The sequence below is a fragment of the Protopterus annectens genome, chromosome 3.part0 (genome assembly GCF_019279795.1).
Source record: "Protopterus annectens isolate FY-2018-M chromosome 3.part0, PAN1.0, whole genome shotgun sequence".
In the NCBI taxonomy this organism is placed as follows: Eukaryota; Metazoa; Chordata; order Ceratodontiformes; family Protopteridae; genus Protopterus; species Protopterus annectens.
Window position 1 is genome coordinate 113,231,184 of NC_056731.1, and position 24,142 is coordinate 113,255,325.

At 39.8% G+C, this 24,142-nt stretch overlaps 1 protein-coding gene across 1 annotated transcript in view; it reads right to left on the bottom strand.

The window, feature by feature from the left end:
* MALSU1 (mitochondrial assembly of ribosomal large subunit 1) overlaps positions 1-24,142 on the bottom strand; it is a 45,241-nt gene that overhangs the window by 8,210 nt on the left and 12,889 nt on the right. Inside the window, exons 2-3 of the mRNA XM_044064619.1 lie at positions 21,568-21,749; positions 16,791-16,872 (exon numbers count right to left, since the gene is read on the bottom strand). Of these exons, the coding sequence (XP_043920554.1) occupies positions 16,791-16,872; positions 21,568-21,749 (264 nt within the window). The remainder of the gene's footprint in view (positions 1-16,790; positions 16,873-21,567; positions 21,750-24,142) is intronic.

Consider the following 24,142-nt stretch of genomic DNA (forward strand, 5'->3'; position numbering starts at 1 on the left):
CAAAAAATGGGCCATCACAGAAGAATAGGCCAAGCCAGATTGGAGCAACTCGCACAAATATAGGAAAGAACCAGAAGGACCCCCACTGAAAAAGAGTCCTGCCTACAAGCTTGGCACTAGACAGAAAATCTTTTACATCTGGATATACAAGACTTTCTGGTTGTGGGTTTTCTTGCTTCTTGTAAAAAATGCAGATCCTCAGAAAGATGTGCCTAAAAGGGATTAAAACCCAATCATCCACAGTGTCAACTGAATAGTGGACAAGTGAGGAATGATGAGTTACCCCTTGTTCTGTTTGAGGAGGTCCAACTGATGAGGTAACTTGTGGCGATTTCCCTGGCTAGATGCATTAACAGGGGGAAATCAGTGCTGCCTTGGCCAAAAGGGAGTCACTAGTAAGATTTTCAGGGAGTCCAGCTGAATCTTCTGCAGGACTCTTGGAAGTAGAGGAAGAGGAGGGAAGGCATACAGAAAGATCCCCCTCCAAGGAAAAGAAAGGGCATCAGTCTTCCATATCAGATGGCTGGCACTCTGAAATAGAAAAGAAGGAGCTGGCTGTTCAGATGGAGGCAAAGAGATCTACCTGAGGAATACTCCACTGATGGGCTATGTCCCGAAACACATCTGTAAAGCATCCACTCGTGAGCCTGTGTTTTCGACCTGCTCAAAGTGTGTGCAACTAGAATGTGCACTGAAGGAATATACACTACCTTAAGAGTTAGCTGACAACTGATGTTCAGACCCCAGGCCTGAAGAACCAACCTGCAAAGAAGGTAAGACTTTGTTCAACACTGCTTCTTGACAAACCACATCATTGTGGTGTTGTCTGTGTATACCTTCAGGGGGCTGGAGACAGCATGGGGTGAAAAGCCTGAACAGCCAAAATCAGAACTCTCATCTCTTTGATGTTGAGTGGTCTGACCTCTGATGGTGGTCGGGGCCAAGAGACCCTAAACTTTCATGAGACCACAGGAGGCCCCACACACAAGTCTGAAGCATCAATGAACAGTTTTTTTTTTAAAGCAAGAAGCATCTTTATTAAACCATCACTTTCGACATAAGCAATCATACATTAATATAAATAAAAATGAACCACACCGACACAATCCAAGTTGCAAGCATTTTACATCAAAAACTATAATGACACACTCCCAGTTGCAAACATTTTACATCACTTATAATACCCAATCATTTCCATTTTCTAGTTATTGCTTTTTTGGCAGCCACCATAATTAGACATAGCAAGGCCTTACCATGTCTAGGCAACTGAGATTCTGTATCACAGCCTCATAAAAATCATCTCCCTCGTCAAACCAATCTGCCCACCCAGCATCTCTGACAGTGCATTCCGCAGGGAATCTTTAAAATCCGCCAACTCACTGCACTCCCAGAAAATATGTTCCCAATTACCTCTTTCTTCCCTGTCACACCTCCAACATTTGCTGTCTGAGGAAAAATTCTCTGGAGTCTACTTGAAGTATAAAAATATCTATGTAAACATTTCCAAGCAAAAATTCTAAATAGTCTAGATTTTGTTGCATATTTGGGAGACAATATATCCTCCCATTGTTTCTTTGTGAATTTCTCATCCAATCTCTCTTCCCAAGCCGTTCTAACCTCCTGTGATGGATTCTTATAGTTATTATGCAATATTTTATATGCTATACTAATTATTCCTTTTTTTAATGGTAGCTTCTGTTCTACATTCTACTAAAACTTTTACCAGTGCTGGTATTTCATTTAGGACCCCCCATTTCTTTTTGTCTATACTCTTGATATCAGTCCTTGACAGGGAAAGCAATCTCTAACCTGCAGTCCAAATAGATTCTTGGTGTCCTCCCATTTTATCATCTTTCCCTCTCTAGTTATTTGCTCCCAATACCTTGGCTCCTTTGCCAGTTTTCTCCAATAAATTCCAGCCCCCTCCTTCCCACTATTTATATCCCTTAATTGCAGTCATCCCTATCAGCAGAATCTCCTTTCTCCATTCCAGTGTTGTCTTAGTTCTTAGGATACTTTCTTCTACTTTATAGATATAATATTCTGTATGATTACTTTATTCTGCTTAAAGGCCTGCATCCAAAATCCCAGCCTCTCCTTGTTTCTTGAGCTTCCCCCCGGTTTCATCATCCCTTTCCACTTTGGAATATAGCTTTCGGCTTGTGCTATGTATAGGAGCCTTAACTGTGCAACTCTGAATTACCCCTTCAAATTGGGTAATCCCAGTCTGCCCTGTTCTACTGGAAGAATCAGCTTATCCCACTTGACTCTTGCCATCTTCTGCTCCCAGATAAAGTCCTTCAACTCTTTATTAACTACTATACACAAGTTCTCCTCTGGTTGATAAAAATATGCCTGACCTGTGTATAATGGGACTAAAAACATTTTAACTGTTTGCATCTTACTATCCATATCCATATAACAAAGCTTCCATTTTCTCAGCTTTTGCATTATCTTTTGTTTAATCTCTTCCCACATATCCTTAACTGCCACACCAGAATCATTTTTAATCCATGCTCCTAAGTACTTCATTTCATCATGTTCCCCAAAACATGGACATTGCTGAACAATTCATATGTGGGTACATAATTTACCATTATCAGCTTTGTTAATTTTGTATCCTGAATATCTGAAACCATCTAAATGTTCCGCAACACTGTTATGTCTCTTTCTGGTTTTGTCAGGTATAAAATATCATCTGCAAATAGAGCCAACTTTTCTTGACTACCATATCAATTATATCCTTGAATTTCTGAGTCCCTTATTTTCTTAGACAATGGTTCTAAACATAATGGAAATAAAGGGGAAAGAGGACAACCCTACCTGATGCACCTGCTCAAGCAGAGATTATCAGAGGACCCCACCCACTTTAATTTTCACCTCTTATCCCTCATGTATCCTCCTAATCAACCTTATCATTTTTTTCAAGAAATGTAAATGCTTCCAGTCCTGCTCATAAAGTCCCAGCTTACTCTGTCAAATGCTCTCTCTGCATCAAGACCCACCACCAACAATGGTATTTTTTTTACATTCTGCTTCCCTCTGGATCATCAATGTTCTCTTAATGTTGTCAAATGTTTGTCCCCCCTTCCACAAAACCACACTGATCCATATCTATCAATTTTGGAATTACTTTTGCCATTACAGAAATTAACACTTTGTAATCATTGTTTAGTACTGAAATGGGCCTGTATGAAGCTGGATCTGATGGATCATTATCCTCTTTAGGTATTACAGCTATCACTGCTTTCTTCCAGGATGTTGGTACTTCTCCTCCTCTTAAAATACTGTTAAACAAAACCTTCCAGATATTTTAGTTTTTTCCCTCCTAGCTTCCAAACATTCACAGGAACAAATGAGCCTCATCTACCTCTAACCTCGGCATGTTTAATTCTCCTATAAACATTTCTATTTGTATCTTTTCTTGATTTCCATATTTCTCTGCTTTATACAAATTTTCATAGAATTTTCAAAATATTTCTAATACCTCTACAGGATCTCTTGTTACCTTTCTTGTTTTAGGGTCCCACAGCCCTTTCCACTTTCTGTTGCCCGAGTCGTACTAAAATATTTTGTGCTCTAGTGTTATCAAAAAACAGCTGTTTAACAGCAAGAGGTCTAAACTCATGTACATTATTGAGGTAATCCCCTTTTTCCCCCTTAACATTCTGCAGTCAATCTGCTTCTTATTCAGTGTGATTTCCCCTTACTCTGCAGTACTATGATTGTCAGTCCCTCTAAATAATTTGTTACTTCTTATCCATAGCTCCCTTTCTTTTGTTTCCACCCTATTTTTAAACTCCACCTTAATTTTATCCCACTCCCTAAATATATTTTCAGAAATAATTTCTATTCTTTTGAATAGCTCCTGAAAAATGTGCACTACCCATTCCTTAAATTCTTCTCTTTTCAACAAATAGGTGGGAAAGTACCAGTATCTCATTTTTATTTCATTATCCTGTGTTTTATTTTAGTTATTTTTGGTGCATGATCTGAAATAGTTAGTGTGTGTGTGTATCAAGGCCTTCAATTAAATGCACATGTTCCTTTGAAATGTAAATTGTCTAACCTAGCCCAGTTGTTATATCTTGGGGAATAATAAGTAAATTCACTCCAAATTCCTTTTACTGAATTCACATCTTCCATGCCAATTATTTTCAAAAATTTCTTCAAAACTCTACCCTCCTTTGTTATACTTTCCCTTCTGCCACACATCTTCACTGCAGAAAATCAAATTCCATTAGTTCTCCTAGAATTTTCTTAAGCTCCATTACAGCAGTTTTAGCTTGAATATAAATAAAGGCCAGTGTAATCCTTCTCCCTTGCCAGTAACCCCTTAGCACTACAAATTTGCCATTATTATCTTTTTTATCACATTCTTTCACTACTGGTTCTCCTCTTCAATTAATATAAATGCTCCTCTTTTCCTTTGTCCTAGACATTCAGCTGAATAACAATCCTGAAAACTTTTCTTTGTCAAATTCACATGTTCAGTTCTTTGTTTCCTGTAACATAGCTATTTGCACTCTACATTTTAATATTTTTTTTTGTATTTATCTGCGAGATCATTCACGTTTAAAGATATTACAGAAAACATCACTGTATTAAAAAAATTCTTCCCACCTTTTATGTACAACACCTTTTTTTGTTACATGTATACACTGTGTGGCAAGTTGAACTTTTATACAGTTATTTCTTGTCATATCCATTTGAGAGTATGTCACATCTTACAAAATGTTTTGTTTTACTGAAAGCACTCAAAAGAAAAACAAACCCTCAATAACCCCTAAAGCCTATTAATTGAATACTATCACACACAACTTAGTACATCTTCAAATATTGAAGTTTTACCCTTCTAGTAGGAACAAATGTCCCAAACTGACAGCTACATTCACACACTTGAGTTAACTTAAAAGAAAGGTTATCCATGTTATTATCCATGTTAAGACACATGGTGCTGTGCTTCTGCTAAGTGCTAACTGGTTTTGTCTTATCTTTACAGCTCTCCCAGCTGGGAAAAGCCCAGAGTGCTTTCAGAGAACATAATCTCCTAGCCAGTTTCTCTCCACCCCCCCCCCCACAGCAAATCACTCTCCACCAGATTATAACCAATTTCTCTTTATTAGCCTGTCACCATGGAGACATGAGAACCAGACAGTAAATTTCTCTTTATCAGACTGTTTCTATGGAGACATGAGGGCCAGATACAGAACTTCTACTACGTATACATTCACTTATTAGAAAAAAGCCTCATAATATTATTCAATATTCTTTTCCATTTACTTGCTTTCTCTTTTAACACTGGTTACTAAATCAATCTAAGGTCTTTAATTCAGTCATTTCGCATGCAAGAGTGAAAAAAAGCACATTAAGTTTTCTTTTGCCATGCTCTTTTAACCAGGCTTTTTTTTTTTTTTTTTTTACATTGCAGTACCTACATTTCTTAAAACTGAACAAAAAAGAAGAGAGAATGGAGAAAGAAAGGAAAAAAAAACAGCAGTAGCTATTTACAATCCACATTGCACTTAAAAATAACTGAGAAAACCATATTTTATAGCACCCACACAAAACCACACCACAAAAATAGTATTAAGAAAAAAATTAACTCCCCTTCCTGAAGAAACAAACTCCCCTTCCTGAAGCATTTTTCCAATATTAATGACATGAAGTAGGACATATATTTTAGAGTTCTCCAAAAGTCCAACAAATTCTGAAAAGGTCCAATATTTTCAGATTTTCTTATTCTGTCATATTTTCACAAATATGATTAATGCATTGTAATCCACATTAAGTTACTGGTTTACTGTTCATCTCCAAAGTACTCTCTATTCTTCTAGTACTCCTTTCCTTTCTCCATCCATTCATTCATGCTCCTTTCCTTTCTCCAACATTTTCCATTGAAACAGTGAAAAAGGTTTCAAAGGTACAGTCTTCTCTGTGTTTTTTATTACCAGAAGAACAAGCAGCAGAATATCCTCCTGTTTCACTGCTCGGTTTTTGTTGGACAAACTTTTGTATTTTCTCCTTGGCATGTACTTTTATCAAAAAATGATTTTGTCCCTCCAAGGAAGAATACTTTGAAAATAGCTGGGTATAGCATTTTAAATCTCACAGCTGTCTCGACAGTCCCTGAATAGTGAAATTAATTTACTTCTCTTCTGCCTGGTGTACAATGCATAATCCTTCTATACACACACACACACACACACACACACACACACACACACACACACACACACACACACACAGTCTCCCACTTTTAGTTTTTTCTCCTTCTGCCACAGTTTTGTCAGAATCAACTCCTGTTAGTAGGATTGGCATCTTTACTACTAAAGGTCTAGGTTGCTTTCTCATAACCAGGTTTGGAGAATACACATGATGTGCCCTGTCAACTAACAACAACTGCTGTGGAATACCAGTCCAGTTGCTTATTTCTGCTTTCATAAAATGAATGCAGTCTGTTCCTTCCAGCTTCTCTGGTATAGCTGAAAATCTCAGGTTTTCCTATGTGCTCTGTCCACTAATTATATTATTTTTTTGAAACATCTCTTATTGAGCAGTACATTCAGCCAGCTTTTTCTTCATTTCAACCTCTGATATTTGCAGCTTTTTCACCTCATCTGGATAGCTACAGCTTCTTCCATTTTTCCACCCATTTGTTGTTTTTGTTGATATACTCTATCAGTGTTTCCTTTATTTTAACCAGGTCTGTGTGCAGTTGTCTTGCATCTTCCTGTAGGCTACTGGAAGTCATGTTTGGAAGTTGCATTACTTTTTGCTGAACAGCTGCAGAACTTTCCCCAGTCAGTGTGTCTTCCTCACTTTTTTGTAGCCAGTTTTTTCCAGGTGCTCTGTATTTATTTTTCGTGGCATTCGGGAAGTACACTTATTAGTAAGTTACTGAAAGTTACCCATAAACACAAAGGTTTACTAGCCTTCTCCGTTGTATTTCTATTTTCACACTGGGAGAGCTAGAGTTAAGCTGTTACTCAGTGTGCAGCCATCCTGATGAACAGTTCTTGAGAAGGAAGGACAGGCCTGGGTTGAGGGTAAGTTGCTGAATCCACCACTTGAATTCCCGCCTGATACAATTTATTTATTTATGTACATTTGTTGACCGAGAGAGTCTGAATGGACACAGGTCCATTTTCAGCGGAGGCCCGGGGAGAAAAGCTCCACATCAAGTATTATTTGCATTATACAGTTAAAAAACATAACATTTAAATATAGACATTAGTCCAGTTAAGGAAGCAAGACAAGAAGAAAACAGATTTAAAACAGCTGTAGAACATAGTACAATTTTAAAATATGGTGACATATACTAAAGCCCGTGGTGGTGGTGGTGCTGTGGTAGCGTTGTTGCCTCACAGTAAGACGCTGTCCAGTTCGATTCTCAGCTAGAGCGTCTTCTGCGTAGAGACATGCGCGAATAGGCGTTCCTTTGTTGAAGGTTGTGCGTCAGGGCTGGTAACTCGGCACATAAAAAAATCAACTACTAATCATTAGTGGACCGGAGTTCCGCTGTGGCGACCCCTAACCGGGAAAAGCCGAAAGACACAAACAAATACTAAACATGGTAACAAATGTAGTTGAGATTCATCAGTGAACAATTGATACAATCTGTTTTTGTGGTACATAACAGCCATTAGCAGTTGCTGCTACAAGAAGTTAGTATTATGTGGTAGGTAGCCTCGGAACATGAGTAGCCAAGCTTGCTAAGAGTAGGTTGTAGGGGCTGAGAGAGATAGTGGGTGGGGGGAGTGGATGGTATTAGAGGGGGGGGGGTTGCAATGGCATATCTAGCAAGTTTTGAAGTGTGATTTTAGTAAGGATTTAAAGTGGGTGCAAGAAGTTACCGAGGTAATTGAGAATGGGAGGGAGCTCCAGAGTTTGGCTATAGTGCAGGAGATTAATGCTTCTCCAGCAGAGTTAATGGCTCTTGTGACCTGTAGGAGGTTTTTGTGGCTGGATTTTAGTGTTCTCGTGGTTATGTAGGGTTGGAGTAGATTCTGGAGGGATGGGACTTTTTGTGGTTGATTTATTAGTTTGTGGGCGAGTGTGAGTTGGTACCATTGAAGGAGGTGGGGCAGCTCTAGCCAGCCCAGTTCTGCTAGTGAGAGGCAGTGGTGAGTATGGTAGGAAGCCCCTGTGGCAAATTTGGCGATTTTGTTGTAGCAGGTTTCGAGCTTATTTAGATCGCATTGTCTAAGGTTAGCAAATATTGGATAGGCATAGAGTAGAGTAGAGATAAGATGGGAATTTGCTACCGAAATTTTAGCTGCTTTGGTAAGTAGTTGCCGATTTCTATATAATGCTCCTAGTTTTTTGTGCACTTTTTTAATGGTCATGGAAATGTGAATGTCAAAGTTCAGTTTATTGTCTATTTCTACTTCTAGTAATTCGGTGTGTTCTGTAGGATGGATGGTGGTGTCTTTTGCTGTGATGTTAAAGTGAGAGCTGTCTAGGGTACGTTTGGTGGGTTGGAAGATTAGTAATTTTGTTTTGATTGGGTTGAGTATTAGTTGGGCATCGGATAACCAAGTTTCAATAGAAGAAAATGCTTTCGTAAAAAACTTCCTCAGAATAAAATCATTTAATACAACTTCCTTGTTAAATACCAATACATAAGTCAGGTGATTAGTTAAACAATCAAATATTTAAATGCAAAGAAACGTGTAAGAAATATTTTAAAGACACAAAATACCAAATAATGTTTATTTTAAAGCAAAATGAAAATGAACTGACCCCCCATCTTTGTTAACATTTAATTTGCGTTGTTTCAAAAAACACTTGACATTGGTGGCTTCGTTAAGACCAGGGGCAATATCAGATTTAAGTTTAATCTGCCAATAGGTCTCCCTTTGTAAGAGGTAATTCTTGAAATCCCCTTCCCTCATGTCCTTATGACACACCTCTAATACAGAAAATAAAAATGTACTAAAAGAAGTACAAACCAAGGAATGCTTGAAAAGAGCATTGTTTTCATCTTTGGTTTTTATAGAATATACATGCTCCCTAATGCGGGTCTTTAACTCCCTGGTGGTCATCCCTATGTAAAATGCCGTACAGGAGGAGCATAAGGCAATGTAAATAACCCCACTAGTACAGCAATTCACATACCCAGGAACCGCCAGAGTCCTGTTGGATGTACTCACACAAATGTAAGGAACGATCGATATAAATCTGCACATATTGCATTGATTGCACCTGTACATACCTTTCTTATTAGACACAAAATTGGAAATCTTTCCCTGCTGATTTTCCAAAATCCGTTTTAAGTCAGTTCATTTTCATTTTGCTTTAAAATAAACATTATTTGGTATTTTGTGTCTTTAAAATATTTCTTACACGTTTCTTTGCATTTAAATATTTGATTGTTTAACTAATCACCTGACTTATGTATTGGTATTTAACAAGGAAGTTGTATTAAATGATTTTATTCTGAGGAAGTTTTTTACGAAAGCGGATAATAAACGGTTATACGCTATTTTGGTGCAGTGTCGTCTTGCCTGTTCTGTGGACTGGTTTTGGACTTTTCTTGGTTTTTAGAAGAAAATGCTTCCTGTGTGACTTTCTGCAGTTCTGGTAGGGAGTGGGCTGTGCAGATGATGGTTGAGTAATCTGCGTATTGTATGATTGTGCCATGTCTTGTGGCTGAGGCTAGATTATTGGTGAAAATAGAGAAGAGTAGGGGTCCCAGGATGGACCCTTGGGGAACTCCTATGGAGACTGGTAGTTGGGGGGATTGGTTGTCCTGTCAAACAACTGTTTGTTGGCAGTCAGATAGGTAACTCTGAAACCAGTTGACTGGTTGAGAGAAGGATAGATTATTGAGAAGAGAGATGAGTTGTTTGTGTGAGACCAAGGAATATAAGAGGCACTCTGAAATCTAGAGGGTGGCAATGCTGAAGCCAAAATGACATGAAGTACCACCGAAGCTTCCACATACACAGTCTGGCAACAGGAAGTATTGGAATAGAAAAGGCCTCGAATCCCAGGGCCAAAAGAAACTCCCTGACTGAAATGGCAGTCAGAAGAGACCGAAAGAAAGCTGCAAGAGAAAAAAACCTTTGGAGGTGAAAGAGAGGCCAGCATTGGCACTGTTTGAATCCTGCAGCCCAGATACACGTGATCCTGAAAGGTAAACAGAACAGACCTTTGGAAGTTGATAGTGAACCCCAGACTTTATAGGAGAGGTATGGTGAAATCTAGAGCCTGTAACAGGCTACTCAGAGAAGATGCCTAAATCAACAGGTTGTCCAAATAAGGAAAATTCTGAATGCCATAGAGCCTGCAAAAGGCAATCACAGGAGCTAGGCATTCTGTGAATACACTTGGGGCTGTAGATAGATCAAAGGGCAAAGCATAGAACTGAAAATGATACACTTGGGGCTGTAGATAGATCAAAGGGCAAAGCATAGAACTGAAAATGAAAAGAAGAAACAGAGAAACATAAAAACTTCCTGATAAGAGACAGAATAGAAATATAAAGGTAAGCATCCTTAAGATCCAAGGAGACCAAAAAAGCCTGGATCAGCAACAGAGGAAATAGTGTCTGAAGAGAAATCATCTGAAAGGAAGGAACTTGCAGAAAGGTGCTGAGCAAGGAGACATCGAAAATAGGACTCCAAGTGCCCTCCTTTTAAGGAACCAAGAACATTCTGGAGTAGAATCCCTTTCCTACTTGGGAAGGAGGGAGGGACAAGCTGACTAGTCTTCTAGTCCACCAGGGACCATAGAACCTCTAAGTAATGAGGAAGATGCTCTTTAGGAGGATGAGGAATCCCACAAAAACTATGGAGAGGCTTTCACACCATGAAGTAAACCTGATAGAAAGAACCCAAGAATCTGAAGTGATGAGTTGCTAGTTTGGAAGACAGATGGAGAGCCGAAGGGACAAAGGAACCTAGCCGAGGTTTGGGGAATGTCAAAGGGAAGCAGGCTTGTCAGATAAAGGAAGCTTTTGGGCCACCAAAAGCTGAGAAGACTTAGCAGGAGGAGCTGGCCTAATACCCTTCTTACCTTTAGTTACCTGACAACGCTGCCTGTGGGGGGGGGAAGCAGATCTAGTACGAAAGTTCCTCTGGAACTTAGGGACGGGGACACAAAAATATGTTTAAGGTTGTGCAAGGCTTTACCTTTTTCTTGAAGAGGGTTAAACATAGCAGTGGCAGTCCCGAAGAGATTTTTATTATCCAAAGGCGCATCCAGCAACTTAGCTTAATGTCTTCAGGTAATGACTGTAGATGAAGCAAAGAATAATACCATATGACAGACCCAAAGGAAGAGGCTTCAGCAGCATCATAGCTGCACCTGAAAGAGTGGTGAGCCACCTGAGAGGCAGAACCCAAAATAGAGACAGTAAAGGACTTTCCTTCAGAATCGGGGAGTTCAGACATAACCTGACAAGCCTGCACAATTAAGGCCAGAGTATATCTGGTCATGTGGGTCTGGGAATTAATGGCCTTAAAGGCCAAGGTGGAAGCAGTATAGACCTTCTTTCCAATCTTCTCCATAGCCCTACTATCTTTACCTGAAGGCAGGAGCTTGGTAGAGGGGAAAAAACTTAGAAGACATGTCAGGGAAGACAGACACCATAGCAGGATCAAAAGGAGATGACAATTCTCAGGAACCTTATAGAACCTGTCAGGTTTCTTAGGAGCAGGGGACTGAGAATCAGGAGTCTTACAGGCAGCTATGTCTAAACAAAGCAGCCGACAGGAGATACTGCGAAGGTTTAGGAGAGTCCACCTGCAGCAATTCATAATACCTCTACTGGATATCAGACACCTGAGAAGAATTCCAATTAAAGTTTTCCATTATTCTGGCTACTATGTCCCCAAAAGACAGCTCCTCAAAAGGAGATTCAGGGCTAATTGATTTCTATTCATCATAGCCATAAGCCAAGGCAGAAGGCATCTGGGAAGAGTAAGACAAAGAACCCTCATCAGATTCAGAATCCTCATCCGAGGAATCAGTTTCATTAGGCCTTTTAGAAGGTGCTGAAGTCGAAGAGGGAGTAGGCACAGAAACCCCTTGAAGAGGCTTCAGGGCCATTAAGACATTGAACAGGTCCTTAATAACCTCCTGCCATTCCATATGAGGGTCCTTGGGGTGTACAGAAGAATGTTTAGTCTTCTGTTTTTTTCTTGGGAGGGACATCAACCCTAATGGATATCTAAGGTTCTGACCCCTGATGAAACTCAATAAGGGTACCTGGAACCCCTTCCCTGACCAGAATCTGTGGAATCCCTCTAGGACTCTGAGATAAACTGTGGTTCACTCTCAATGTCTGAAGCAGACACCTGCAAAACCTCAAAGGACATGTGAAAAGAAGGATCCATGCCGGCTTCTAATGGGATTGTCGCACAGAAATCCAAAGTCAACACCAGATGGTCTACAGAGCTATCACCCACATCTAGTGAGATGTCTAGTGCAGGCTAGACAGCCAAAGAATCCAGACGAGATTTCTTGGCCGCCTTCTTGTTTAACGGAAGTACCTCAGGGTTAACCGATTCTGCCATGTTACCATAGGCTTTTTAAGCCGCTGGTTCTCGAAACAGATGGCCAGGGAAGACAACTGGCTTCAAAGAATCTTGGCAAAATGCTTTACAAATACTAAAGGAGGTATGGTTGTGGAAAGCACCCAAACAAAACAGATACTGTTTGTGACTATCCTTATGGGGAATTGGCCTCCCACACTGACATTTTCCCTTCCTGAGTGACACACTCCAGGTAACCAAAGGAAAACAAGACTAACAATAATAAGAAAAAAAAAAGACCCCCAAAAGGGGCACTTATCTGATGGCTAGGGATTTCAGCCCAGCAAAGGACACTCAGACTGGCGATAAAGAAGTTCTGAGTAACCGTGTCCATGTGTCACCTTTATGCCCTACATCCTGTGCGGGGAACATCAAAGTGTGATGCACTACACCATACAAGATCTAAAGGCTTTGGTATACTGGCTGAATGTTGGGCTATTCTTGGCAGGAAATCACCAAGGTGAAAAACACTGCAAGAGTGATACAGAAGGACATCTACACAATTGCTGCTTCATATTTTATAAACACATATTCCATAAGGTAAGAGCATTATGGAATTTTTTCTTCACCAGAAATTTTGCTAACTACTCAGGCTGAGTCTGGGTTTTTGCAACTTAAATACATGTCAACATTTTTATGCCAAATATACAAAAGGTCATCTACTTGGACCAAACCCCAAGATTAACAGTATTGTCCCTCTGCATGTCTTCCCACCTTCCAAAAATCCATTTGGTATTTGTCGTCCAGGATCACCATCTCCCACCTTCCAAATTCATAACTGTCTGTCTGCTGTCAGAGGTTGCCTCCCACGTCCTAAATTTTCTTACATTGCTTACTAAGGCTACCCTCCTCACCTCATGACTCCGTGTTAACTGCTCATCATTTAAAGTACCACAGAGGTTAGTGTTGGTGCCTCTCAGCTGCAAGTGCAGGGATTTGTCATTAATCCAGTAACGGTCTCTGCAGTTTTCATGTTCTCTTGCTGATCAAGCGGGATTCTTTGGACTACTCCTATTTTCCACCCATCTCCCACAGATATCCTGGTTGCCTAGCTGCTCTAAACTGTATGAATGTATCTCCCACGTTTGTCCTTGCCCTTACGGCCAGTGTCAAGTAGATGAAAGGAATCTACAAACTCAGTCTGACCACAAAAGTATCAAACATCTGTGCAAAATCCAAGTGTGTTAAGCTGTAGTACAAAGATTTCTTCTTAACAGTCTACTGCCAAACATTTAAGGAAAAATGACTAAAACATAATAATTGGCTGCAGTATTAGTAAACATTAGTTATAATGACAGTGCTTACTTACTAACTGGTGCAAATGTTTGTGATCCTGCTTTTCATTACTGATTCAAGCAGTACAACATTTTATTTGGGGGAGGGGGGGGCATGCGCAACTAGTACACAAACGTAAGGCACTACAACAAATGAATGCCATCTTCTATTGTTCACGTGACTGTAAAATGAAACTCATATCCAATTCTGCAGTACATAAAAATACATAACCAGTTTTACAACAAATTTTGGGATGTCACAGTGGCTCAATTCTGGTATAGCCTGTCTTGCCGTTAAACCTGTGACAGTTGAGCTTTCAGACAATCTATATGTACTCTGATGACATGCCTTGATATATATGTGCACTGTTAGAACACAAGTGACATTACAAAATTTAATATGGCCATGCCTTTGCTCCAGCGTACAGTATTTTTGTTTACACTTTACTACATGTTATGGACAAATGCACCAGCACACAGGAATAAAGCTTTTACAGAGTTTCTAAATAAGGATTTATGGCTGATGCTTCCTTCAGTAAGAGTAGAAATAATAAAAGTTCAGTTCATTTTTGTGTCTCTTTGAATAACTCAGTACTAGAATGCAGAGAGGTGTTGATGACGTATGGATACATTGTTACTTATTTACTAGTCTCTGCAATAATGGGTTATTTGCAGCTGTTATAAGCATTACTAGACGCAGAGTTTCTGCTGCAAGTACACTGCACAAAACACAGGGAAGTCTGTAACACTGTCATTTCACTCTGACAAGTGAAGCTTGTGTGTTTCCAGAAATATGAACACGGGGAGAGAAAAAGTTAAAACTATGGTCTGTTTTAGTGTGGCTTTTACTGACGTAACCTGCCATAAGCAGGCTGAATAATGCAGCACTTTACTGGAAAGCCAATGTGATTGATTCTCGCTAACAATACCATCATTTATCTCCCTCATTCACACCTACAGTTCTGCAGTTCCACACATTACAATTATGGCCCTCAGACTTTTAACAGGCACCAGCATACAATGCTGTATTACTGCAGGAAGCACTGTCTACAGTACGGATGTGCTGCTCGGTGTGCAATCAACACAAAAAGCAGTGATATAAATCTTTAGGTACAAAAATGACTCAGACATGACTTTGTCAGAAGAGACATAACACAGTACAATAGACAAATGTTAAATTATGCACACAAGGCAAATATTAAGTGTGCACAGATAATTTATGCATCATCAGTCTATTTTGATGCATATGGGCCTACACTATATCTTGCAAATCTTGGCAACCCAGGGACATATGCAAGGGATTCTGTCTGTGGACTTCAGCTCTGCATTTAATACAATTCTGGAATTTGGTTTCCGTTCCTGTTTCCACCTGTTAATGGATCACCAATTTTTTAACCAATAGGAAACAGGTGGTGAAACTCGGGAAATTTACATTAATACAGGTGGCCCCCAGGGATGTGTGCTCCACCACTGCTATTCTCCCTCTACACTGACTGCACCTCTAAGGACCCCTCTGTCAAACTAAATACGCAGATGATACAACTATCATTGGGCTCATCATGAATGGTGAGGAGTCTGCATACAGATGGGAGGTTGAGCAGCTGGCCCTATGGTGCAGTTAGAATAATCTGAACTGAGCACTCTTAAAACTGTGGAGATGACAGTGGACTTTAGGAGTGGTACTGCAATATTATCCTCCCTCTTTATATTTAATACTGCTGTGTCAGTTGTGGAATCCTTCAAGTTTTTGGGATCTATAATATCCCGGGACTTGAAGTGGGAGACCAGTGTAGGGTCGATCATAAAAAAGGCACATCAGCGAATGCGCTTTCTATGACAGCTGAGGAAGTTCAACTTCCCACAGGAACTCTTGATTCAGTTCTATACAGCAGTCAGAGTCTGTTCTTAGCTCATCCATAACAGTATGGTTTTGATCTTTGTCTAATCATGACAAAAATAGCTTACAGCGAATAGCCAGGTCTGCCGAAAATATCACTGGTGCTAGTTTGCCCTCCTTACTGGACCTGTACTATTTTAGAGTCATGAAAAGGTCAGGGAAAATCATCACTGACCCTTCACATTCAGGCCACCATCTTTTTGAACTACTGCCATCAGCCAAGCGTTATAGATTAATACACACCAAAACAAGCAGACATAAGAACAGTTTTTTCCACAGGGCATCAAGTTCATAAATGGTTAACTCAGCTTATTAAGCTGGAGTATTCTTTTTCCCAAGCCTATGAGGATTCTGCAGTATTGTTTATATATTGTTAATACTTGTTTCTTTCAGAGTTTATTTCAGTATTTCTTGCACTGAGCTGCACTTTGTACCTTGTATGTATATGTATATTTACTTGTTTTGTCTTGTTCATAACAGTTGCATGTATGTTGTTTGTCTTGTTCTTGGACAGTCACTGAAACCGGAGTCAAATTCCTTGTATGTGTGCATACTTGGCCAATAAATGTGATTCTGAAACAGATTCCCTGATGTCTGGAATGCCATATCTCTCATAATGTCAACATTTTACAGGATTCTCATGGCAAGGTAGTACCCTCATGGTATAAGACAGTTCTGGAAAGAAACATCAAACAGCAGAAGCCTGGCCTGCAGTAATAGACAATGTTCAAGACAGCAGTAATTCAATTAAGAATGCAGTATTTCTTTGGATAAGATGCCTTTCATTACCATACCAGGGAAAGACTACCTTGTAATACATACCTTCAAAACAGAAAAACTGTCAACATATTGCACCACTCTTACAGCTAATAGTGTTAGCTTTTCAAATACACACAGGTGAATAAATGACAACAAACGTATGAAAAAGCAGAAGACAGTGTCATAAAAAAAATCACAAGCAGGAAACAGAATAGTCACTACAATAGATATGTCTGCCCCTCAGGAGGCTGCATGCTTGCATGGGCTACAACAAATGGGATTTGTCTAACTACAACTTAGCATCAAAAACGACTTTACCAAAATCTATGCACATCCAATCATCAGAGTCCTTTCCTTCTATCTGCACATGACGTTCTTCTGGATTCTTCATGTATTTATACTACAATAAAGTAGAAAAACATTGTTTTTAAGTACTGTTTGAGTCGTACTACAATAAAGTAGAAAAACATTGTTTTTAAGTACTGTTTGAGTCAGGCTTGCTTTAATCACCCTTATAACTATTTTTCTTAAGGTGGGCATTGACATAGTGCAAATTAACTTACATTATTTTGTGCAAACCTTGTAATATGAGAGTACAAGCATGCGTCTCACAAACCTGCACAACAAGTGCCTCTTATTGAAAATCATCAGTAAATATAAAAATAATAGCACAAAGCAGTGGTGCGATCAGTACTACTGTGTGGTACAGAAACAAGAGCAGTAAAGGCAGAGCAGATGAAGAAACTAGAGCTGATGGAGATGAATTGCCTGAGATGGGTGGTAAGATGCACATTGTGGGACAGATGAAGAAATGAGGATATCAGAGCAGAAGCCTAAGTAGCTCCAGTTGCATAGCAGGTCAACGAGAACAGAGTACAGTAGTTTGGTGACATGGAGAAAAGCAGAAGACAATCTGGTGGGGAAGATTTGGGACATACAGGAAGGCAGCGAGAGGAAGCAAAGGCGTCCAGCAAAGCGATGGAGGGATTGTGTGACAGAAGACCTGTGACCGTCAGACATGACTTTTGAAAGAAGTTAGGAGAGTTGCATTGAATCAAGAGAAAGATGGGGACTGCTGACTCGGCACCCCAACCCCATGTAGAAAATTGCAAAAAATGGTTTGATTATGATGATGACTTTGGCAGAACTGTACACCGGTTCAGGGCTACAGTTGGTATAAAAGCACAAAAACATTAACTTTTACTAGACTACACTATTACATAGCCAGACAAAATAATTTAACAAGTGTCCACAGGTCAAATCCACTGTTAAAGACCATTTAGTCCAATATTCCATTCCCTGTCTCCAACCAACCTTTTTAGCTCCATAATATTCCAGAGTCCCACAGTTTTCTACTGAAGCCACAAACTGCTGGTGTGACTGGGGATGTTTGCTAGCTCCTTGGCAAACAGCTTAGAGTCTGTGTGGGATGACCCTTACTTTCCTAACCTTAAATTCATATGAGACATGTCCTTTTCCTAGCTTTAAATACAGGAGATAAAACACAGGCCCAGACAAACCATTCAAATGAAAACCATGCCAATATGGTTTTCAGTCTTACTTTAAAAAGTGTCTAAGCCATCCAACCACTTTTAATCTAGGGGACGTTGACCTTTAACTAGTGACCTCTAGATATGCTTCTTAACTAGTGACCTCTAGATATGCTTCTTTCTCAAGCAGTGACTTCCCAAGCCTCAGAGGTGGCACCTCCAATCTGTACATATGCTTCAACTGGCTGAAACAATGCATAACAGAATTTCACTTGGAACCCACACCATACAGGGGATGGATTACAGACAGCACCCCCACCCACCCTCTATAAACATGAGTCTATAATCATTTTTGGTCTTTTTCTTCATAAAAAGAGACAACCTGCAGGCATCTGTCAATGTGCCTTCGTATTTCCTGCAAAGCTATCAAAGGATCCTCATGAACTAGTTTCCTCTAGGACCCTAGTAAACACAAGCAGTTATAAATCCTCTGGTCCCCTCAGACTAAATAAAAACCCATTCAAACTCTTTACAAAGAAGGCAAGAGGTCTCACTTGGAGTGTCCCATGTAATGTAACACCATTTTCCATGATCTCAAATAAAACTAAGTATCCTTACCAAGGAGAATCTGGCATGGGAATACAGCAATCAAACAGGGAATCTTGAGCCCAACGCACACTTTCAACCATATAACTTTTATGTCCTTTTATACAGTCAGTACACCAGATTCATAATGTTCCTTAATTAGGTTGTTATACAGCAGACGTTAAAACCAGGGAGCACCAATTCATCCTTGCCTGCTATTGACTTACTCTGGCACCAGTTCCCCTTAGGACAGAATTGCCCCATATAAAGACATTTATCCGATTAACATAGCCACCCGTTCGGTCAGAAAGCACGGCATATGGGCCAGAGAAACACTGAATGCACACATCGTAAATGTCTACCTCAGATGACATGCACATTCAGTTGTAAAAAGGTCCCTTCTCCATTGGATTCTACCCCATGAAAAAAAGGAGATGAAAAAACAAAACAACTACTTTACACACAAAAACATGTTCTATGGAAGAAAACATGGTCCAAGCCAAGGGATACAAGACTAACGGTGTTTGATACACACAAGAATCAAAAGTCACATCTTATGAACAGAGGTAATGGCCAGCAGAAAGAGCACTTCCCAATAACCAACTTTAATACAACTGAGTTTACAGGCTCAATAGCAGATGAGAAAACAAGTCAGCCATGAAGTTCAAATCCAGTGGAACTGACGGATTCTTCAAAGTTGGATAGACATACAGAACTCCTTTAAGGAAGTGCCCGACCAGCCAGTGCTAGGCCATAAACTTGTCCTCCATATAGTCATGATGATGAGAAACAGCTACAACACATGCACCCTGACCATGAAAAGGTCCAAATTATAATAGGTGTCTAAGATAAGTCAAGATAATCAAAAAGCTGGCTGAGTAAGGGGGTACACGGTACTGACCTACTTATACTGAGACCTTATGTCTACTTCAAGCCACAGCCCTGCTGTAGAATGCTTCCTAGGAGCCTCTATAACATCAAAGAACCCAACAGGCAAATATGATGGCATTAAGCAGATACATTAGAAGCCAGGCTGTGACTGTGAAGTGAAGTTGACTGTTGCCTGAACTGTAGGGAACACCCTTGAGTAGGAGTGAGATTCTTCTGCTGCTGCCAAGTGCCTAAAACCTTGGGTCATTCTTCAATGACCTTTGCTACAAGATGTGTTATTAGTGAAAATGCATAGAGAAATGTTCTACACCACAGGATGGAAAATGCTCATACTACTACCTTCCTTGCCCTGCTTGACTGGACAGAAGGGAGAAAATGTTAAAACTTTCCGGCGTGCCCCAATTCTGGAAGACCTTAGCCAAAAACATCTCCAGGAAAGGACAGCAGGAATGGTTTGGAAAGTACACAAATTCATACATTTTAAGAACATGACTACAAAAAGATTGCTATACATCTCATGATAACTCCTGAACACAAGGTACAACCCTGTGACCCTTGTGTTTGACTAGACAAGGGTAGACCCAAAATGTATGCTTATTTTTTTAAGGCTATCAGGGCTAGGAAGAATGATATAAGCTTCAACTAAATGATATGGAGAATCTTCTCCAGTGGCTACAACTCAACCTACATTATGTGGAAGCTGAGATGAGCACCCCAGCCCATAAACACACCATCCTTTGTCACAGTCTGTGACATGTTAGGCTGCACAAAAAAAAAAAAAAAAAAAAAGCTAACAGAAGACTGCTGAGAAATGACCCCATTTCATGGGCCCAGGAAAATTGGTCTGGCAAGAGAAGACAGTATATGTGAGCACATAATGGGCCCGATGTCACTATTGCATCAAAATCCACTGTAACAACTGCATCCTCAGGAGTTCCAATGGCATAGTGAAGACTGTGGCAATCAAGCCCAGAAACATAGCACGATCTAAGTCCAGATGTTGGGCTGTATCCTCACGTAGGTAGCCAAAGATATGAATTCCTGGACCCTCACTAATGGCAAGGACGACTGACACTAGAGATTATCAAACTCTGTGTCTATAAAAGCAGTTTTATAAGCAACAGTGACCACCAAAAAACTGTAATCAAGGGAGTATTTATTGTAGGTATGTGTCCAGAAACCAGCCATCCAGGTAAGGGAACACACACATTTTTCTCCTGCATTGTTAAGCAACAACTCGGTAAATGATAGGTGCTGAAGGAAACCTAAATGGCAATATTTTGTAATGAGGTGATGCCTTTACAGACTGAACTGAAAAAAAATCTCTGCAGTTGCCACATCACATAATGATATACCAAAAGGCATCCCTTCAGTCTTCCTTGACTCTAGAGTCTGAGAGGTCCCCAAGCTTTTCTAAAACTTTGTTTGCCAAGTGACACGATCAGTGACTCAAACTACCAGGTGAGGAGCCTAGCATGGTAAAGTGTAAACTCTTGCAACATCTGTCCACAATACTAAACACCTTGTTATCTGGCAAAGTAGTGAAGTGTTGTGGTGACTGGGACCTATACAAATGAAACAAGTTATAAAATAGCAAGATATGCAAGCAGAAACTACAACAACGTGAAATACAGACACACGGATAGTTCCAAGAACAGTAGATGCAACAGGGCAATTAAAAAAAAAAATCACACATACTAAAATAAACCTACTACCAAATGCATTTAATTCTGTGCAAACTCGAGAAGGAAGCAGTTCTGGATTCGTTATGGGTGCTGACAACAGCACTCTTAGTAAACATCAAAGAATGAGGCAATACTAATTTCAAGAACTTCAACAGTATCCTGACTTAGGATTGTGGTGCATTCCTGCCAATATAATAGAAAACTTAACCATATGTAGATATTAAAATAGGAGCAGAAACAGCCAAAAACCAGTACTCTGAAGGGTGTTCCTCTAAAAAATTGTCAACAGTAAAGAGATTAAACCAACCATTTCTATGACATAATGTAACAGTCTCAGTCTACAGTTTATTAAAGACATCTGCTAATTTTAGGAAATTGACTTCTTTAAAACATATGCAAATTCAATGGCGTTTTCTCACTGCCTTAAAAATACTCAGAACCTACCATTTTTAATGTGTAGTGTGCCATAGCTTGTAGGTGTCTTGTTGATGTGCCACTCGCTATCACAAAATAATCTGTATACGTCATTTCAGGTGGCAATTTAATAACACAGATATCTTTAGCATTTTCTTGGCGCAACAGGGCAACCACAAGGTCAATGTTGAAAATATGACGCGGAATGGTACCTACAATAAGAACAGGTAAGTTTGGTAAACAACTTGCATCATATTCTAATTAACTCTGAAAAGTGAGCCAAGGCAAATATACACCAGCGTCAGTTTCATGTGAACTCTGCAAATACAACAGGAGCTACACTAGGTGGGCTAATTTACGTAAAATTACATACCTCAGTCAAACAGTAGCTGCAGGTTAATTACAGTACATAAACAATGTAATATAAAAGGACAATTAACCTATACATGTGCAATAGCAGCTTTTATAAGCCTGCCTTGTACACATTTTTCCTATACTTTACTACATGCACTTTCAATTACATTCAGTTTCTAAAGAGCAGCTTGATGTCACATTTAAATAGATACATGCTATACTCTAGCTCTTCTCTCTCTTTTTTATTTATTTTTGGGACTATCAAGTCTCTCTCAGTATGCTGAAATGATCTATTTATTCCTCCAGGTTGCAGACACTAACTGCTTTGTACTGCCTTCACTTGTCACTGGGAGTAGTGCTGTCATACTGAAGAGTTCAGGATTTTTTCTCAGCCCAAACATTCTGCCCACGTGCTGATATTATTGCATGTGATGCTAGGTGGACAATGGCAAGTAACCTCGAGTTTATGGCCTACAGGACAGTTTTATGTCTTCTACATCTTTCCTTCTCTGCAGACGGTCTTCTTTCTGAGCTTCAGTGAAACATTTCCACTAGGGAGATGAGCAACTACCCCCCGGGAAGGCATGCCCGTCTTCCCTGCCTGCGATGTCAAGCACCCAAATCAAGAATTTCACTCAGTTTACTTGAGTTGAAGCCCTCTATGCAATCAATTCAGCTCCATTACTTAATTTCTTAAAAAAACATAAAGGAAACTCTGTTACAGTCTGCATGGTTGGTCATCACTCAGTAAACTCAAGATTACAAAGCCCACTGCAAGACACACTTACGTTAAGCATATTCATCCAGCCTTTAGATATTCTACTGTCATATTGCTTCTTTCTACCGGACTTGAAAAGTTTGTTCAGGCAGAAAAAAACATATAGAATATACCCTAACTGTCATAAAACTGAGAAGGTATGCTGCAATGAAATAAGAAAATATGGAATTAAAAACATTTTATAGCAGCAAGCAAGCTTAATCCTGGAAGCAGCTTACCGAATCCACCTTTGGAGGCTTTTCTTTCTGCTAACAGCTGCCTACCACATAACTCTCCTTTAATCCATACCTTAATCCTACACCAAGTGCCACAATTATACTACAGATTTATGAAAAAATAACTTTAGATAATTTTTTCTGACTTACGGTGCTTACAGTTTAAGAATAGCACTGCTCATGTAAAATAATGACTTGACTGATCTCCCTCTCACTTTCACGCACACACACACGACACACTTCAACTTTTTATTTCTTTTAAATGTTTATGTTCACTAAACAGCAAAGTGAGCATAAGATAATAGTGGCCTTTACGTTCATTTCAGTCCAAGCTCCAAGGCACATTAATATCCTGCTGTGAAGCATCAGTTTAATTTGTCAGCAGGCATTAACTATAGATTAACATGCTGCTGGAGAGAGTTTGTTCTCCAGTCAGAGTTTAATATATGACTTGCCCGTTTCTCTGATGTTAAATGACCATGAGCCCCCCCCCCCCCCCCCAGAAATGCCTGTGGCTCCAGGTTTCACTGTTATTTTTTAATCATCTGAATTGAAACATCACTTATGACATATGCAAACATGCATTTATATAAATGAAAACAAATTACACTGACATATTCATCATCATCAACCTCATTCCCCCCCATAATCTACATGGGATTGGGGTGTCGTGTCAACTGTTGCCATCTCTCTCGATTCAATACCACTCTCCTGCCTTCTTCGACATTCGTGCCTGACTGTCACAGTCTTCTCTCACACAATCCATCCACCTCTTTGCTGGACACCCTTGTTTCCTCTTGCCTTCTTCTTGTCTGTCCCAAACCTTCTTCACCAGAATGTCTTCTGCTTTTCTGCACATGTACCCAAATCACCATAATCTGTTCTCTTTGATCTTTTCTTCAATTGGAGCTACTTTGGTTTCTGCTCTTATGTCCTCATTTCTTAGTCTGTCCCAGTGTGCATCCTACCACCAGTCTCAGGCACTTCATTTCCATCACCTTTAGCTTCCTCAACTGCTCTTCCTTTACTGCCTAGGTTTCTGTACCATACAGTAGTACTGGTCATACCATTGTTCTATACATCATACTTTTCAGCTTGTTTGGCATTTCTCTGTCACATACTACACGTGACACCCTCTGCCAGTTGGCTGCAGACCTTCTGATTCTAGCTTTGACCTCCTCATTCAGACCTTCCATCTCCTCAACCACCCCTCCCAGATACTTTAAAGCGGTTAACCTGTTCCTCAATCTTTCCTTCT